General features: G+C 39.5%; 1 protein-coding gene across 1 annotated transcript in view; it reads right to left on the bottom strand.

Annotated features, from left to right (window-relative positions):
- SLC30A8 (solute carrier family 30 member 8) overlaps positions 1 to 19739 on the bottom strand; it is a 33074-nt gene extending 13335 nt beyond the window's left edge. The window contains exons 1-3 of the mRNA XM_060116240.1: positions 19669 to 19739; positions 7769 to 7968; positions 1761 to 1907 (exon numbers count right to left, since the gene is read on the bottom strand). Of these exons, the coding sequence (XP_059972223.1) occupies positions 1761 to 1907; positions 7769 to 7968; positions 19669 to 19739 (418 nt within the window). The remainder of the gene's footprint in view (positions 1 to 1760; positions 1908 to 7768; positions 7969 to 19668) is intronic.
- Between the last annotated feature and the right edge of the window lie 960 nt (positions 19740 to 20699).

Genomic DNA, 20699 nt, shown 5'->3' with positions numbered 1-20699 from the left:
ATATATATATATATATATATATATACACTACATCTTTATCCCCTCAGCTGTTGGTGGGCAGTTAGGTTACTTCCATATCTTGGAAATTGTAAATAATGTTGCTATGAACACTGGGGTGCATGTATTACCATTATCTTTACATAAACTCACTTTCTGTACTTAGATTCTTCCTAAACAAAGTTATCCATGAATTTACATGTTTGATGTAAACAAACATGTGCTAGTTGATTTGTGCTAGTTGATTTTCACCTATATGTCTATGGAGGTGTTGCCTAATATGGTAGCCATCAATCACATGTGGCTATTTAAATTTAAAATAAGTAAAATTAAAAATCCAGTTCTCCAGTAGAACTAGCCACATCTAAAGTGCTCCATGACCACATTGTATTATCTATTATACAACATTTCCCTTGAAGCAGAAAGCCCTATTGAACAGCTCTGGTCTTCTACAATGTCAGTGCTCATGGACTTCCATCACCAGGATGAGAGAGTTCAAGCAGCAATCTAAATTCTGAGTCTTCCCTGTGTTTACAAAGCAGCTTTAACCAATGGTATCAGAAAGGGTAAAATACATGTAAAAATTTATGCAGATAAATGATGGGTGCTCAGCCAAAGGTACGTGTTTTCCAAGTGTAGCCCTATTCAGGGACTGAAAAGCACTTTAAATCACATTGTCACCAAGTCTTTTTATTGATGTTTATTGCCTCATCTCTCTCTCTCTCTCTCTCTCTCTCACTCAGTATTAAAGGAAAGGCAATCCAAAACACCTGTGTTGATAAGTTGTTTGACATGAAATTAGAACTTCCTATCATTCTAAACTTGAAAAACCACAATCCACAATTGTCAGCCTACAAGCTGTGGTCTCTGTCTGTTGGCACCTTTCAGTGAAGGCTGGCCATATTAGCATGTTGCCCAAAGCTCTGCCCTCAGATCTCCTCCACAATGATTTTCTCAACTGGTGTGAAAATAGGGAATTGTAACTCTTTGTACACATGAGTTGTACATTCAGCCAGTAGCTCCTCCAGCTGCTATAAGGAATAATACAGAGGAGGAGAAGTGGAGTGACAGTATGTGTTGGAGAGAGGGGTGGATTGTAAAAATGAGCCAAAGTAAAAGCTTCCCAGGTAGTAAACCCTCATCATACCTGGGCCTATTCCTAGACAAGAGCAAGCCATCACTCATCAAAGAACCAGATCTAGGAAAGAGGAAAAATAAATTTTCATTTCCACTTCTTTCTCTTCCTTCTCCTTTTCTTGTTGTTGTTGATGGCTGATTGAACAAGATATCCAGCTGAGCCATTCACTGAATGGCTAAATGCTGTGTGAGCAGGAAAGTCCATATTCTATTCCCAACTCCCCTATAAGAAGTTCTTCAATCTCTCCAACTCTTTTGGGCTCTCTGTGCTTTACTTTGCAAAAATGGTAGAAGCTTCACCCACCCTCTCTCCCAGATGCCGAGTCATTTAATGAATAGTATCATGGCTGTTACCACACACTGAGATTCTTGGACTGGGGTGGTTGCTAAAGTGATGTATGTGTTCCTGTTGTCCCATTGGAGTAGAGGTAGCACCATTGATCTGGCTGTTAGCAGAATTAGCACTGAGAACACACATTACCACGTACACATCTCTTTCTCTCTGTGAACCAGAGATGTGCCTCTAAGGGATTTTCAAACAAGGCTTTGCACGGTCGCTTCCATTTTTATCCTCGGTTTGACTCTGCAGCATTACTCTGTGTCAATGCTCAGTTGATGAACTGTACCTGCTCGGTGCCATCCAAATGTTAGCCGCTTGGAGGGGGGTTTCGATGACAACCACAAGGAGAAGAGACTGAGCAGGAAACTGGTCAGGTCAGTTAAGAGATGGGCCGCGTCTGTGATGACAGCAAGACTCCCAGCAATGTATCCACCTAGGGGATGCAGAATAGGATATGGGGTTAGGGCCCCAGCGTGCAACTAGATCTAACTGCAGTTAGATCATAATCATACTAACCGCAGTTGGTGAAAATGCCACAGACTCACAGAACTGAAGACGAGAAAGGGTCTTAACTTTGATTTAATCCACCTCTTTTCCCCAATTTGACAAGTAAAGAAACCAACATCCAGAGAGTGGTTAGGCTTTGAACATGTAGAAGTGAATTGCACAAGAGAGGCCATTCCTGGGAGAGCTAAGGTACAGAGATAAGAAAATGTGGGGAACATTTGAAGAACATCCCAGTTAGACTGGGGCATGAGGATTCAAAAGAAATATAAAAAGAGGAGGCTGGAGAGGTGCAGGCCAGATTGAAAGGGTCTCCAGACTGAGGACCTGGACTTTGGTCTGTAAATCAAATGACACAATCTGGCCCACTGATGTGCTGTTATTTGACTTGTAATTTTACCATAGTCTTTACCACTTCCTTCTGCTCTTCTAATTTATGTTATCCACCTGGTTTTGAGATCGCTGTTATGAATAGTGGGAAGGAGTAAGAAGAAAGGGCAGGTACCTTCCAATGAGATTCTTTTTTAAAAATCTCTGTGTTATATTGGAGTATGGTTGATTTACAATGTTGCATTAGCTTCAGGTGTACAGCTGAGTGATTTAGTTGTACATATACATGTATCTATTCTTTTTCAGATTATTTTTCCATATAGGTTATTGCAGAATACTGAGTAGCATTCCCTGTGTTATACAGTAGGCCCTGGTTAATTATCTATTTTATATATAGTAGTGTGTATATGTTATATATAGTAGGGTGTATATGTTATGTATAGTAGGGTGTATATGTTATATATAGTAGTGTGTATATGTTAACCCCATACTCCTAATTTATCCCACCCTGTTTCCCTTTGGTAACCATAAATTTATTTTCTACGTCTGTGAATCTGTTTCTGTTTAGTAAATAAGTTCATTTGTATCATTTTTTTAGATTCCACATATAAGCAATATCATATGATATTTGTCTTTCTCTGTCTGACCTACTTCACTTAGTATGATAATCTTGAATGCACCAACAGTCCAATAAAGCACAGGAAGAGAACCCAAGCCATAGGACACCTGCCTTGTTTTTCTCTCCATCTGGTGTGTTCCCTGTACTTCTGTCTAGTTCTCCTTTGTGAAAAGACCTCCAGCCTCTAAAATAGAAGCCTAAAGGACAAGCTTGTCTTTTCCTTCTCGAACAGGGCTTGTTGTTTGAGTGCAATAACCTTTATTGTTGTTACTACATCTTCCCAGCAAAGAGCTTCCACTGACTGATTAGTCCTCCCAGAAGCTGTTTATTGCCTTGTGTGCAGCAAAGCGACAGAGACTGTCAGTCATCAGCCCCTCCATCATCAGACTCACCTTGTCTCAACTAATGATTTTTAAAAATTGCATATAAGGTTCATAATTGCAATAAACCCCACAGATCGCTGGCTCTAGCTATAGTTAATATCTGGTTTGTCAAAGTTTAATGGTCTGAAGCAAAGTAGTCTTCAAGCTTGTTACTGAGCTGTCAGGGCAAAAATCAGAATGATTCATTAGCCAAAAAGCAACATTTTGCTAACAAATCAGCTGTCCTTCCAATTATCCTCTAATGTTGCTCTGTCTGCCAAACTTGGGCCTGATAATAAAGCTGTGTTAATAATGCATTATTTCTTGCCCAGGGAATGACTGCATGCAGATAAGCAGCATGCCGCAATCTTAGCAGTGAATGATGGTGATGGATGATGGTATGCTGGGCTAAAATTGTAGCTTAAGTCAAGGAAATGAAATCTTACAGGGGTTCTTCAACAGGCTCAGCTGAGTCAGGAGGTAACTGGGAAAGAAAAAGGGTTTGCTTTGGAAGAAGCATGTTTATATGGAGACCCGGGAACTGAGAAGCATTCTGCAACCATCCAAGCTGCTTATAAGAACAATCCAAAACACTGTGGGGAATCATGCTGAATCCTATGGAGTAAACTGTTTGTAAGAGGTAGTCTTGTGACTGAATTTGCATTTGCTTCTGAAAGCATGGGGTATTATCGACAGTTAATTCAATCATCCAGCCAGGATGTATTGAGACCTTACTGTGCACATCACAGGGATAGGGTATACAAAAATAAACAAAGTTAAACAAAGCACAGTTCCTCTCTTCAATGATCCCATTGTCTAACACTCACTGTATAGAAAACAGGCATCATGGGCTACGGGATCAGAAAGCCACTCTCACTGGGAGCCCTGAAGAACTTTGCACAGGAGGGAGGGGTAAGAATTAGCTAGAAAGGAAGAGTTTTTCAGAAAGAGATAAGAGCAAGAACAAAAACAGAGAGAAGTGAAAGAACAGGGCACCTTTGTGGAAAAGTAGGAGGTGTGATGTGTTGGAGAAATAACGGAAAATGAGACTGGAAAGGTGGCTTGGGGACCCTTGTGTATGGTGTCACACGTAATGCTAAAGGATTTGAATGTTATCCTGTGGGACAAAGGGATTTTTTTGTGATTTTGAGGCAAGGTTGTGACATGTTCAGATCTGTATTTAAGCTTTTCCTTCTAAGAATACAGATTTCTTGTCCTATTGCTGACCTAAGAACTCAAAAATCTTTCCAGGTAAGGCTGATACGTTCTAACTCCTGGACTGCATTCAAGCCCCTCCATCTGAAAGGCCCTTCTCATCTCCCTCTTAGTCACCTGTCCATTCCTACTTATCCTTCAAGGCTTTGCTCAGATCCCATATCCTGCAGGAGGACCTCCCAAATTCCCAAAAGTCATCTGAGAATACTACCTGCTTTCTCTGACATGGTCAAAAATGGTTTTAGGAAGGAGGTGAGTTGTGGGTCGGGGTCTTGAATGATGGTTAGGGTTTTGATGACCATGGAGAATGAGAGGGTTTTCCATGTAAATCAAAAGGCATAAGCAAAAGTTACAGAGACCTTAAAGTGCAATAATTATTTTGCATAGAATGAATAAGTAGCTGAAACAGAAGAAGAGTCATATAGGGAAGTAGTAAAAGAAAAAGATTGGGGCTTCCCTGGTGGCGCAGTGGTTGAGAGTCCGCCTGCCGATGCAGGGGACACGGGTTCGTGCCCCGGTCCAGGAAGATCCCACATGCCACGGAGCAGCTAGGCCCATGAGCTATGGCCGCTGAGCCTGCGCGTCCAGAGCCTGTGCTCCGCAACGGGAGAGGCCACAACAGTGAGAGGCCCGCGTACCGCAAAAAAAAAAGATTGATAGTCAGTTTGGCAGGCAAATGGTGGAATAACTTGAAAGCCAAAGTAAGAATTTTTCATTTTGTGCAGGATGCCAGAGTTTTCCAATATGTTGATCTCTCTTCACTTGGTGCAGCTGAGTAGGGCCTACCGCAGAGAGGGCCCCTGAACCAGCCTCTTTCTGCTACAAGAATACTTGTCAGTTTGCCGCTGTGCTCAGTAAAATTTCCTATGCTTGACGTGATGGGGAAAAGGTTGTGAAGGACTGAAATGGTAAAGGTGAGCCACTGAAGAATTTTGAAAACAGAATTAACATGATGAGAGCAATGTTTTAGGAAAATTAGCTCAACATCAATACAGCTCAAATTCCAAATGATTTTCTGTCAGTATCCACTTAATTCCTTTACTGACAACATCACTTTCTTCTGACCCTAAAGCCAGATTTGAACTCATAGACTGATTATTAGGAATGAGAAGGAAAGGAGGAGATTGATTTGCTCACTCCAAGTGAATAGCTTCCCATTTCCCCTCTAAAAATTTTAGAAACAAACTGACAGGTCATAAGGAAACGTACAAGGAGAAAACTGAGTTTTGTGAATGGGAGGCCATCTCGTTTCAGAATATTAATTAGATATCAGCTGGGGAGAATATGCGTCTATTCTCAGCATCCACATGATTTCCGGGAAAAGCAAGAGAAGAAAATTGTGCAGAAAACAAGCCAGTTTATACATCCTGCTGACCTGTGTTTGCCTGGGGTTGTGCCAGTACTTTATTTGGAAGGCTATGAATGTCCAGAACATCAGCTTTTCAAATCATGTTTCAAATAGATTATGTTTTTTAGATTTTCCATTTTGTTGATCTCTTACGTGAGCAACTGAAAATTGTCCATAGTCTCGTGACTTTCAATAATAAAAAAGAATGCCCCTCTAGTATAGATATCAATGGATTTCCAGAGGGAGTTTTCCAGATTGGAGCTGCTAAAAGTAAATTCTTTGCAGCTCTATCAAGCTATTAAGTCATTCATTCAAAAGACTCACCCTGGCTCTAGAAATTCTGTGGTATCAATTTTTTTTTTTTTAATGTTAGCTGGAAGGTTATTTACCAACTCTGGATTCATCTTGGACTGGATTGGGTCTAAGCTTTCTTCCAGTTTTCAAAAGTTATAAAAGTGGGCTTCCCTGATGGCGCAGTGATCGAAAGTCTGCCTGCCCATGCAGGGGACGTGGGTTCGTGCCCCGGTCCGGGAGGATCCCACATGCCGCGGAGCGGCTGGGCCCGTGAGCCATGGCTGCTAAGCCTGCGCGTCCGGAGCCTGTGCTCCAAAACGGGAGAGGCCACAACAGTGAGAGGCCTGCGTACCACACACACACACACAAAAATTGATAAATGATAAAAGTAATATGGAGAAAAATCAATGGAAGAAATAATGAATTATTCCATAAATGATGTGTAAATCTTTGTTAGCTCTTTTTCTAGAAAGAGAATTTCAATGCTAAGAGCATAGATAATTTCACATTGATTTAAAATTAAATGCAAAAAATTGAACTACAACAAAATGATATTTATCTTCTCAGTAGATAGGAAAGGCTTACTAAGCACTAAAATAGTGAAAGAGTAGTAAAAGAAATCAGCTCAAAATGAAATGTTTGATACAATTACCTCTATAAAATTTGAAACTTCTCTAAGTCAAACCAAAACTTAAAAACTAAAAAGTAAACAACAAACTAGAATAGTACTTATAACAGATATAACAAAAGTTTAATAACTATATAAAGAGCTCCCAGAGATCAATATAAAGAATTACAAATTATCTGAAAAAACAAGTGAGCCACAGATATTAAGAGGCAAATAGGAAATGCATTAACATAGGGAAATACAGATCGTTAATAAACATGCAAATAATATTAATAGTAACAAAGGAATGCATATTAAAATAAAGCATATTCATCTATACATTAGCAAAGATTTTTGAAAGATTAAAATAAGTTCTGGGAAAGATTTGGAGAGAGAATCATTCTCATGTAGAGCTGGCAGACATAGGAATTGTTTCAAGCTTTCTGGATATCAGTTTGGCAATGTGCATAAAGAAATAATAAAACTATTCATGTCCTTCAACTAGTTATTTCCACTTTTAGGAATCTCTTTGAAGGAATTATCCAGAAAAGCAAGCAGAGTTTTATTCCAGATTTTTCATTGCAGCATTGTCCATAAGCAGGAAAAAACTCCCTAAATTTCTAACAATAGAGAGATGGTTATGTAAATCACAGTAGAGCATATTATAGAATATTGTTCAGGCATAGAAATGTTTTTGAAGAGTATTTGATGGCATGGCCAAAAGCATTGTGTGCTCTCAGTTATGTTAAAAAAAAATTGTGAGCTATGAATAGAAAATATACTGTAGAAAAATACTCCATAATGTTACTGAAGATTATCACTCAAAAGTAGGATTGTAATTAATTTTATTTTGTTTCCTTCTGCCTTCCAACTTATCTAAAATGAGCATATTGTTACTTTATATTTACAGAAAATATTCAGTCTTTTTTTAAAAGAACTTAGGCAACTCTCCTGTAATGATGCAGAGTTTTGTTTGTTTGCTTGTTTAATCAGAGAAGTCTTAAGAAATACTCACCAATGACTTCTGCAATCATGAAAACTAAGCATGTTCCTGAAGCAGCACAGAGTTTCCACTTGGCATAGGCTTGCTCCTTTGCCCTGTTCTCTGTGGCCTTGGAGTTGCTGTGGCAGTGATACATGGCTCCTGACTCTGGCTCCTCTGGCTTCTCTCCAGGACATTGATCTTTATTTAAGGGTTTCTGCTGGAGTTCCACGCTGAGGATGAGTTTAACAGAAGCAAGAAGTGAACATGGTTGCAAATAAACCTCTCACTGACAGCCCTACCCATTATCAGGACTGCTATGAGGACATTTGCTGACTAGCTAGCAACTTATAATTCATGGCTCCTTCTACAAGAAATATCAAATGTAAGGAACCAAGCGAGAAATTTCCTTCTGAATTCTCAACTACAAAAAGAGTTTTGCTTTTATTTAGGCAAGTTCTTATTCAGTCTATGCTACCAGTGATTAAAAGAAAGTAAAGGAAAAGGAGAAAGGAAGCAGATACATTTTGGTGCCTTTCCTTCACAGTCACTTCACTTTGAAAACATTTTGGACACTGCTGTAAATTTTTAAAGGAGCAGTAATGAGGTTATTATTATTAACAAGTAATGTGCGTATGAGCCAGCCTGGTGATTCAGACACTCACTATTGCATGGCAACACTCTCCCTTTCTTCTGCACAGCAACAGTGTTAATAGATCATAGCACTTTTTCCTGCTGACTCCATATGAACCCTCAGAAACCTTCTTAACACAGCTTTGCAGAAATCTCTACCAATCTATCAAAGTTGTAATGAGAGTTAAACCTACTTATACTTCCCAAAGCAGGCAGTGCCTATCAGTTCTATTCACATATAAAGCATTTATAGAAATATAGAGCCATTTATAGAAATATAGAATTTCACAAATGCAAAGATTGTAGATAACATTTAGTCCAACCCACCTGAAGTAATTAAGATTCAGAGAGGTTAAGTAATTGCCTGAGGTCAAATAGCCAGGAAATGGGAGAGCTGGGACTCCAAGCCTAGTGTTTTTTCCACTATGCCCACACTGCCTCTCTACCTGAACATCAGTACACCTAAAACCAATTTTTACTGATGCCATGATCTTGAACTAATTAGATTTGTATTTTTTAATAAACTTATTAGAAGACATTAATAAGATTCTTAGGAATAAGAACTTTACATTCATGACTCTGAAAGGTATAAAAATGGGAATAAATTATTTTCCTCCACTTGAAGAGTTACTTTGTCTTATCACCATCCACAAAAAGATCTGATGGTTTTGGCTTAAATGATGATTATTATTACAATTCTAATTATCCTTATATTTGGGGGGGGTTCCTGAATAAAATAACATACATATTCATTATAGAAAACCTAGAATTACAGAAAGGCACAAAGCAGAGGGAAAAAAATCAGTAATAAATTACCACCAAGAGACAACTATTATTGATAGTTTTTTGTTTAGCTTTGTAATAAATAAATACTGTTTTTACTTAGAGTCCATATTAATTAGGATTTTTTGATAGCAAGTACAGAAAACAAAGCTCATGCTAGATAAATTAACAAATGGGAATTATTGGTTCTGCACCTGAAAACATCTAGAAGTATTAGGCTTCAGCCTGATTTATCAAAGCTCCAGATCCATTATTCTGCAGTTCTCAACTGCTCTTCAGCCTCAGGCTGGTTTTCCTCATGTAGTGGAATAGTTGCCCAAGTTAATCAGGACTGTGTACTTGTTTTTTCTTATACAGCGAGAAAGAGTGTTCATTCTCCCAACTGCAAAACAGGAGTCCTGAGTTGCATGCTGATTTGGCCAGCCTCTGTAGCCAGAGGACTATGGATGTGCTAATTGGCTTAGACCTTGTTACAGCCAGAAGATTGGCTAAGCCCAACAACGCTGACTCCTGGAGCTGAGAGGGGGGTAAATGCTACCCAAATCACATGACTGCAACTCAGTGGGGATGGGCTGGAATAGATTGTGGATTAAATGGCAGTGTCACAGTAGGATTCCACCAAAGATACAGCTTTGGAACCTAATTTTTAGCTGTATATATTGTTAACATTTTCTCAACTTATTAAATATTCTATATTATTAGTTTAACATACAGAGAGCATTATATTTAGTATAGATATGTCACAACATAAGTAACTATTTTCTATTATTGAACAATTGACTCTTTTCCAATTATTTGGCACCACTGTGATTCATATCCTTATAGTTATCCTTTGCTAAATATATTATTATCTCCTTAAAATGCAATCCTGAAAGGGGAATTACTTGGCTAAAGAGTATCTACATTTTGGGCTTCCCTGGTGGCGCAGTGGTTAAGAATCCGCCTGCCAATGCAGGGGACATGGGCTCGAGCCCTGGTCCGGGAAGATCCCACATGCCGCGGAGCAACTAAGCCCGTGCGCCACAACTACTGAGCCTGCGCTCTGGAGCCCATGAGCCACAACTACTGAGCCGGTGTGCCGCAACTACTGAAGCCCAAGCACCTAGAGCCTCTGCTCTGCAACAAGAGAAGCCACTGCAGTGAGAAGCCCACGCACCACAACAAAGAAGTAGTCCCTGCTCGCCATGACTAGAGAAAGGCCTCGTGCAGCAACGAAGACCCAATGCAGCCAAAAATAAATAAATAAATAAATAGATTTATTTTTAAAAAAAGAGTATCTGCATTTTTAAGGATTTTGATGTATATTGCCAAATTGGCTTCAGAATGTTTTTGCCGATGATGTTAATAGCACCCAGGATTTTGAGCAATTCTAAGTAATCTTCATATTGGAATAAGAACTATTTGTCAAGAGGCACATAGAGTACTCATACCTATAAATTTTCACCTTTGTAATGTGATACATACCCTGATAATAAACAACCATATAAGGTAGTCGTGTTAGTCACCAATGGTCATCGACGCAGAGGAGCCAGAGAACTAATAAGAAAACATGGTGGAGGTTTCCTTTTTCCTTATGCTGAGAAGGCAGTATGAGCAGAACAGGGTCACCAAATATTCTGGCATTGTTCATATGACCACGCTGGCCATATGAAGCTTTACTTTATTTTCTATTTTTCATGAATCTTGTGGGCAGAGAAAACCAGGTGGTGAGTGACTGAGAGAGAACTTATCCTGGAACAGTTTAGAAGGCAGACCAAGGCAGGAATTCCACCAGGGGAACAGCCTGTGAGCAATGCCACAAGAGGAAAAGTGCAAGAAACCTGGCCAGTTTTTACTTTTAAATGCTGCTACCTTGTCCTAGACCTAAGATTAACCAGTTTGGGTACATTTTGAGCTGAGATTGTTCCTTGAAGCACTAAGCCAGAAATCCAAAACAGGACTGAAATTGGATACAGTGCGTTCACATGTGTGTATGTATGTGTTTTATGAGGGGAGATGCGAGTCCACCATCTTCGCTGGGCTCCCCAAAGAGTCTATGATTCCAAAAGAAGTTAAAAAACTGAAGTTAAAATATATTCCTCATCATCTCATAAGAGCGAAGTGGTCTAAGTGTCTCTAGATGCAGTACAGGCTCTTGATCTGAAAAGTGATGCAAATTCTAAGAAGAATTTTAAAACGAAGGTTCTAAAAAGCAAATGCTAGAATGCATCAAAATATGAAATGTGAATTTACTTTCAAAGAATAAATCACCAGAGGTCACCACACATTCAAATATGGCTGACGCTTCGAAGAGTAGGAACAATACGACTGAGCAAAGAAACTTACTGTAGCATCAAAAAGAAAAAACGGGAAGAACCAGAGAAGAAAAATAGGGAAATATTACAAAAGTTGATGTCAATAGCCTAGAACTTAGAGTTCATCCCTTAAAATAAGAATTAGAAAATGGAGCTTTATTTTGTGATCTTGGAGAAGCATTTTTTAAAAAAATTTTGTATCATATTTTTGTCTGTTGGTAGAAGTCAAACCCCTTTGGTTCTATATCTCTTAAGTGGAGCTGGTAATATTTTTCACACTCTTACTTCACATGTTGACTATATAAAATCACTTTGTTTTTGTACTTTCACATTACCTTTCCCAAGAGCCTTAAATCACTCCTCCTGTTGGGAGAGGAGATAAAATCTTAGGTCCCGCCATGCATTTCCAACACTTCATGTATTCATTCATTCAACAAATGTGTTGTATGCCTGCACCATCAGAGGTGCTAATGATACCATGCCTTTGAGACAAGCAAAGTTCTTGACCTAAGAAGCTTATATCCTAGCAGAGGGGAACACAGCGAACCAGCTGATAGTAACAGAGGCTGTGTAGTATCATGGACAGTGACTGGGAGAGGAAAGGTGAGTCTACCTGAAATAGAGTGGTAGGGGAAGGCACCTCTGTAGGTGATACCTCAACGGTAACTTAAAAGATAACCAGGAGCAGACCCACAGGAAGGAGGAACATCACAAGCAGAGGGCATCGCTGGTGCAAAAGCCCAAAGGCAAGAAAGAACTTGTCTTGTTCAGAAGCTTGTCTTGAACAGAAAGGAAACTACATAGTGGCCACTGTAGCATGAAGAGAGAGTGAAATTGGATGAAGTCAAAGAAGTAGGCAGAAGTCAGATCATGCAGAACTCTGTGGGCCATTGTAAAGGGTTTCATTTTCTTCAAAATGTAAAAGGAGGAAGTAGGAAAGTTTTGACTAGGGAAGTAACATTATGTGGTTCACATTTCTAAAATGATCATTTTGGTTGTTGCTTGGAAGGCTAGAGTATAGTGAGCAAAATATGGAGACCGTTTATTTGATTAAATGTTATGAGGGAGTGGGGAATAGAAATGTTCACCTAACAGGTGTAATTTCTTGTCCCAGACCCACTATCCAATGTTCCACACCCCCCCTTTTTTTTTTTTTTTTGTGGTACGCAGGCCTCTCACTGTTGTGGCCTCTCCCATTGCGGAGCACAGGCTCCAGACGCACAGGCTCAGCGGCCATGGCTTACAGGCCCAGTTGCTCTGCAGCATGTGGGATCTTCCCGGACCAGGGCACAAACCCATGTCCCCTGCATTGGCAGGCGGACTCCCAACCACTGCGCCACCAGGGAAGCCCTCCACCCTTTTTTAAACAGCTTTATTAAAATATAATTCATATACCACAAACCCATTGAATGTATACAATTAATGGGTTTTAGCATATTTACAAAGTCATACAACCATGACCACAATCTAATTTAGAACATTTTCATCACCCCAAAAAGAAATTCCATACCCAGTAAATCCCCAGTCACCTTACACACAATCCTACCTCAGGAAATCGCAAATCTCATTTCTGTCTTTATAAATTTGCCTATTCTGGACATTTTCTATAAATGGAATCATACATTATTTAGATTTTGTGACTGGCTTCTTTCACTTAGTATAGTGTTTTCAAGGTTCATCCATGTTATAGCAAATATCAGTACATCAGTACTTTATTGCTTTTTATTTCCAGATAATACTCAGTTGTATGGATATACATCTGATGGACATTTAGGTTGTTTACATTTTTTCATCTGTTATGAATAATGCTGCTTTGAAAATTTGTATACAAGGTTTTGGAGAAGTATGTTTTCATTTCTATTTTATGTTTTCATTTCTATTGTTTTTCTATCTGTGGAATATTGAACTCATAGAATAAGTTGGAAAATGTTCACTCTTTTATTTTTTGGAAGAATTGATATTAATTCTATTTTACATCTTTGGTAGAAGTCATCAGTGAGACATCTGGGCTTTCTTTGTGTGAAGCTAATACAATCTCTTTACTTGTTATTGGTCTACTCAGATTTCTATTTCCTCTCGAGTTTGGTAGCTGATACCTTTCTATGAAGTTTTCCATTTCATCAAAGATTACATGCATTTTATTGTATGTGATTTATCTTTAAATCAATTAAGAGAAAAAAGGAGAGTAAATATTCTGTCTTTTATAGTTATCTACATAATTACCTTTACTGATGCTGTTTGATTTTTTTGTGTGTTGACTCCAGTTCATGGCTGGTGTCATTTGTTTTAAGCCTGAAGAATTTCCTTTACTATTACTTGTAAAATGAATCTGCTAGCAAAAAGTTCTCTCAATTTTTTTAAAATTTATTTTTATATTTATTTTTGGCTGTGTTGGGTCTTTGTTTCCATGCGAGGGCTTTCTCTAGTTGCGGCGAGCGGGGGCCACTCTTCATCGTGGTGCACGGGCCTCTCACTATCGCGGCCTCTCCTGTTACGGAGCACAGGCTCCAGATGTGCAGGCTCAGTAGTTGTGACTCACAGGCCCAGTTGTTCCGTGGCATGTGGGATCCTCCCAGACCAGGGCTCGAACCTGTGTCCCCTGCATTGGCAGGCAGATTCTCAACCACTGCGCCACCAGGGAAGCCCCTCAATTTTTATTCATTTGGGAATTTCTTTTTTTCACCTTCATTTTACAAAGATAGTTCTGTTGGATAAAAGTTGATTGATTGGCAGGGTTTGTTTTTTCTTTCAGTACTTTAAATATGCCGTCCCACTGCCTTCCAGCCTCCTTTGTTTCTGACAGAAGTCAGCTGTTAATCTTACTGAGAAACTCTTGCTCACGATGAGTCTTTTTTCCTCTTACTGCTTTCAAGATTTTTCTGTGTGTTTTGCTTTCAATATTTTAACTATGATGTGTGTGTCAGAGTATAGATCTGTTTGCCTTGATTCTTCTTAGAGTTTGTTGACTATCATGGATGTATAAATTAATATTTTCACCAAATTTTGAAATGTGTTCCTTTGAATGTTTTTCTGCTCCTTTTCTGCCTCCTCTCTTTCTGGTATTCCCATTATGTATATGGTAGGACATTTAACTATGTACCACATTTCTCTGAGGCTCTGTTAATTTGTATTCATTCCTTTTTCTCTGTGTACTTTATGTTGCATAACTATTGACCTGTCTTCACAGTCACTGATTCTTTCTTCTGCCAGCTCATATCTACTGCTGAATCCCCCATTTATTGTACTTTTCAACTTCAGAATTTGCTTCCTTTTTATAATTTCTATCTATTATTACTGTTATTCTCTATGTGATGAGACATTGTCATCATGCCTTTCTTTAATTCTTTAAACATGATTTTCTTTAATTCTTTGAACATATTTATAATAGCTGCTTTAAATCTTTGAATGCTAAGTTCAACATGGGGGCCCTTTCAAAGGCAGTTTCTATTACCTGCTCTTTACACTGTTTATAGGTTATTCTTTCCTGTTCCTTGCATAGGTTGTCATATTTTTCTGGAAACTGGATGTTTTAGGTAATATATTGTAGCAATTCTGAATACTGATCCCCAGTGGGCTTGTTATTGTTGCTGCTTACTTGTTTGCTTTTTTATTTGGTTAGTGAATTGGCTTGTCTAGTTCATTGGAGTATATTCTTTGACCTTCCCTGCTGTGTAGCCTCTGTTGCCATTCCTCAGAGAGTGCAGCCTTGGGCATGTGCACAGTTATCCTTACCTCCCCCTACCCCCTTTCCCAGGGATGGTGATCATTTTAATCATGTTTGCTTTGACTGTCTTTTTCCATGCTATCACTGTTAAACTTCTGGCTGCTCTGCCTGTGTTGGTATCACACTCAGCTCTTGTCCTCCTTAATCACTTGCTGATTGTTCTAATGTTTTCAACAGTATCCTGAGGCATAAATTACAATATTATCCAATTAAAGTTGGGCCATGTATTAGTCTACTCTAGCTTCTATAGTAAAATACGACAGACTGGGTAGCTTAAACAGCAGAACTTTATTTTTTCATAGTTCTGGAGGCTAGAAATCCATTATTAAGGTGCTGGAAAATTTGGTTTCTGGTTTTGGTGGTCCTGGCTTGTAGATGGCTATCTTCTTGCTATGTTCTCACATGGTAGAAAGAGAGAGTTCTCTGGTATCTCTTCCTCTTTTATAAAGATATCAGTTCTATCTATCAGGACTTCACCCTATGACCTCATTTAACCTTAATCATCTTAAAGGTCCTGTTTCCAGTATAGTCACATGGGAGCTAGGGTTTTAGTATATGAATTGTGGAATGACAAAAACATTCAGTCCATAAGAGCCTCCTTACAGGGATAGTATTTGAGGCTAATCTTTGTGGCTTGTGCCAACTCCAGGAGGGCTCTTTTTACGTGTCTTTCCCTAGCTGTTTCTGTTAAACTTCTAACTGGTCTACCATTTAGCTCATTGCTCTGATGAAGCAACCAGCCTGCTCTTGATTGCTCAACAGCAAAATCCTCATTGTTTTTGACAGTGCCCTTATGCTTGAAATATCCCATGTTCTGTTCCAAATAAACTTTTAGCTGATGTATCATCAGTCCTCTAAGGGAAAGATGCATAACACCCTGTTCTTATAGCCTGATTCTCCCATGGGCAGAACCTCTGCATCACTGCCCCAAAACTGAGAGAAGGAACAGTGACCCATTTATCCTGGAGTGCCACCTCTGCTCCATAAGTGGGTGGTGAAGAACCTCACCCTATGTGTGAGCCAGGGCAGGGGTGTTCAGCAGCTTGCTGCTCCTGGACTATGAGTAGGGATTGGGTGAAGGAAGGGGGCCCCAGTCCTCTTGGCCATGTCTGCATTGAATACAGGTTCTATAATATGGAGCTGGGGCAATTAAAGATTCCAGCAGCCCTTTGCTCTAGGGGTGAACTGTAGCCCCAGTTGGAAGCTGGGAGGAGAGAGATCCCTGTCTTTTGGCCACATCCAACCAGAGTAGAACTTCCATCACAACAAGCTTGGAGGGGAAAGAGGTTAGTGGGGCAGATCATGGCTCAAATGCCACAGACTCTTGCTTTTTACAGAGATTTAGTAGATTTTCTTGAATAAATCTCAGTTTGCTGTATGCCCTTAAGACAATTTCCAGAGACTAAACTGTTGGAGTTTTTTTTAGTATCATTCTTATCAGTAAAATGGTAAAAATGTTTCACCGGAGAAGGAGGTCCGTTGAGCTACTTACACCACCATTCCAGAAGTCCTGCCATCCCAAACACACATACACACACACACGTACACACACACACACACACACTTTAAGGCTTCACATTGAAAAGATTCCAGTACTTTGTCCCTACCATCTGGTCCTGCCCTCACATTCCCTGCACTTCTTTAATATACCACTTGGGAAAAAGAAAAGCTTGTTTCCAGTACCAAGAAAACCATATTGAGTATGTAGGTCAACTTTATACAACTACCTCTTTGCTACCATGAGCCCAAGCATAGGGAATCACATCACTGGAAAGGGAATTGGAGGGATTGGTGGGGGAGAGATTACACAGTAGTACCTACAGGGCCTAATATTACTACTTCCTGTGGTAACATGTCTCTAAAATTATGTCCAACAATTCCTGTCCTCTTATATGCACCTGCCAGCAAGAGATGGAATCCACTGTGCCACCCCTTGAATCTCAGACTTGGGACTTGCTTTAACCCATCAAATGTGGTAAAAATGGTGCTGTGCCAGTTCTGGTCTTAGGCTGTCTAACACCTGTCAGATTCCACTGCTGCTCTCTTTCTCCCCTGAACTGCCATATAAAAAGTCCAAGCTAATCTGATAAAATGAGACACCACACAGAGAGAGAAGCCATGGGAAGGAGAACAAAGACCAATCAAAGCCAACACAAAGACCCCAGACAAGTAAGTGAAGCCATCCTTGACCTTCTAGCACATCCCAGACACCAGCAGAATGCAGCCTCACAAGCAAACCTCGATAACTCCACGTGGAGCGAGAACTGTGATTAATAAAATGATTGTTGTTTAAGCCACTACATTTTGGGGGTAGTTTCTTGCACAACAATAGATAACTGAAGCACTCTTGTTGTGTAATTAGAGAATACAGATTCCTTCTAGATAAGTTTCTTAACAGATGATAACAACTTAAATAGAAAGCTGATGATAAGTAGAAAAAAAAGAGAAGGAAGGAGAAAAGAGAAGGACCTTCAGGGGACAAAGTTACCTCTGAAATAGAGATAGAACAAAATATATGAGAAAGGAGATTGGGAGAGGTGAGGAAAAGTGAATTAGTGAGGGGATCAAGGTTCATATGAGCTCAGGAGGAAAGAGATTAAGGACCCAGGAGGCCACATGGTGAAAGTGTGTGTGCAGGAGATGGGGAGGGGAGCAAAATTCACAAACAGGAGGCGTGGTCCACACCCCAACTCTGCCATAATTAGACAGCCAGCCTTTAAAGTGGCATTTAGTCTCTCTGGAATTCACTTTCCTAACTGGTGAAATGAGGAATCAGGATAAATAATCTCATCTAGGTTCAATTGTTTTTATTTGGAAAAAAAATAAAAATTAGTTTGACAGTTTTTATCATCACTGTATCCTGAAAACCATACCAATTCATGAGGTGAATGAGACCCTATAACCATAAACAGTTGGCTTTATTTGCATAACAGAGTGCTAATGGTCTAGTTTCATGAGAAGGGAAATCCTGCTATTTTAATAACGTAGAGATGCTCTATTAATAGTGTCCACAGTGTTAACAATTTGTGGTTCAAAATTTCTGCCTGGGGCTTCCCTGGTGGCGCAGTGGTTGAGAGTCTGCCTGCCGATGCAGGGGACGCGGGTTCGTGCCCCGGTCCGGGAAGATCCCACATGCCGCGGAGCAGCTGGGCTCGTGAGCCATTAAAAAAAAAAAAAATTTCTGCCTGACCTAATGTGAGGCTTTGTCATTTATGATCTCAATAAATCACATCTAATATTATTTTCTTAGAAAAATAATTCTTACAGTGTGAGATAATAGATGTACTAGACTCTTTGTCATATATATTTTTTAAGCAAAGTTATAGATATCCTAAGAAAAAGTCCCTTTGCAGTTGCTTAAACATTCGATGCTATCAAACGCAATGCCGCTACTCTTTGGGATATTAATTTGTTTTCATGAAACACACAAAAACATTACACATATTATTAATGGGTAAGTATCCTCTTAAATTCTGCTTCTAACATGAATTTATTTCAGATTCTCATTCATTTATCTATGTATTCTGAGTCTGTTTCTCTTTGCTCCCCACTTGGATTGAATTCCCCAAATGCACCAAAGTCTCGTTCTTATTTGTCTCTGTCTTTACCAGGAAATTATCTCAGTCAGGAAAACTTTCCTAAATCCTACTTCCTATGTAGGGTTTCCCTAACCCTACTCTAACTCCTTTTTATTTTTTCAGTTCTCAGCCTATCATTCTGAACAGCTTTCTCTGACTCCCAAAGTCCAGCAAAGACCTAGGTTCCCTTGAGAAATTCTTACTGTATACCCCCAGAATAACACACATGCTATTTTGTAATTGCCTGTTTCTTATATGCATTCCACATTAGACTCAGGCTTTCAAGAGGACAGAGATATAGGACTAGGAATATTTTAGTCTCCAGTATATATACACATGTTCAATCAATTATTGTTAAATAAGGGGGAAATGAATGAATATATTGCACATGGAACTGTGGGAGATAGTAAAAAGAACTAGAGCTATGTAGAACATTAAGCTTAGCTATATTTATTATAGGTGAGTATATGTGATAATGATATTATATAATTAAGAAAATAGCAATTAGCTTAAGATCAGTGTGACCACAATTTGCCACATAGTTGAAAAGCCTTAATTCTTTCTAAATATAATTTAATAAAATTTACTATCTATCTTAAAAGTGTGAATAATTGAGAAAAAGAAAGGGAAACACATCAGATTGTGTATGTCTGTTTTTTAGAAGAAAGTCTACAGATGAAAAATATACTAATAAAATATGTCCTTCGTACACTCAGGATATTTAAGGAAGCAAATCAACTAGACAGAGTATTGCCTTTTTCAGGATAAGAATTATATAACTTGGCCAACAGTTTATAAAATTTTACAAAACGCCCCCAAGTTGCAACAGCAAAACTTTCCAATTCTGAAGCAGTAGGATCTAGGGACTTAGTGAATACTCAAGACACAGAGAATTGTGAAGCAGTATCAGATGTCTGTTACCTGTCTAGTGTGAAGGCGTACATCTTGGTGGCTTTGTCATTCACAAGATAAGTTCTTTCAAGAAACTCCATGGTGGCCAGGATAAAAGATTTTGGTGGTGGTGGTGGTGCTGTTATTGTGGCGACGGCTGCTGCTCTTTAACTAACTGTCCAGTTTTGGAAGCAAACAGCATTACGATTATTCACACCACTTTCCAAAGAAAAAATGAAAAGCCTTCCGGGATTACAATAACAAGCCTCCCACGTCAATGTTCTTGATAGATCTGCTAAAACTACAGTCTGTTTGGAATGTTACCTGGCTTCATTCTCTCACCCACAGAAACTACCTTCCTGCAGGTAGGATCACATGACGTGTGTGTGTACGTGTGCGCACACTTCCCACGCCATCTGACTCCACTGTGCTGTCTAGGAGGTAGAGGAGCTCAAGGGTTACCCCCTAATTGCTGCTGTAGGGGTTTGGTCTTCAGAGCACACCTGGGCGAGCTCAAACAGCTGCCTTTCTGTACACTAATATCTTTTCCCTCCTCTTTAACTTTCTTTTTTGTTTAATTTTTTTTTTGGCGGTGGGTGGGGAGGTCTGTCTCTGAACCTAAAAGCATTTCTCCTAGGATTTAATTCCAAAATGCCCTCTAAGCAGCTGTCAAGATTTACTTCTCTTCTCCTAGGACCATTTGGGGATTTCACTAGTGAAGAGGACATGGATCATTAGTTACTGAAGTCTCTAATCTGAAACAGTTCCTGGTGTAGCAGCTTTGAAACCCTTTTGACAGACGGGAGAAGGGCGGTCTCAGCTTCTAAATAAATAACAGCCCTCAAGCACAAAAGAGCCAGAATGAGCTGTGTTCTCCCTGGCCAGGGTACCCTCTGCTGAGGACAAAAGACCAGCCCAAGGAACCCCTACCAGGCAAACCCATCACAACTCTTAGAAATGGGCTCTTCTGAGTTGATCCCAAGAGCCCTTCAACCCCCACACTCCTATGAATTTTATTTCCTTACAAAGAACTTCCCTTTCCAAATAAGAGAAAGGACTGT

This window comes from Mesoplodon densirostris, chromosome 13 (assembly GCF_025265405.1).
Source record: "Mesoplodon densirostris isolate mMesDen1 chromosome 13, mMesDen1 primary haplotype, whole genome shotgun sequence".
Lineage (NCBI taxonomy): Eukaryota > Metazoa > Chordata > Mammalia > Artiodactyla > Ziphiidae > Mesoplodon > Mesoplodon densirostris.
Note: the sequence above shows the minus strand (reverse complement) of the source record. Positions and strands in the feature narration are given on the sequence as shown.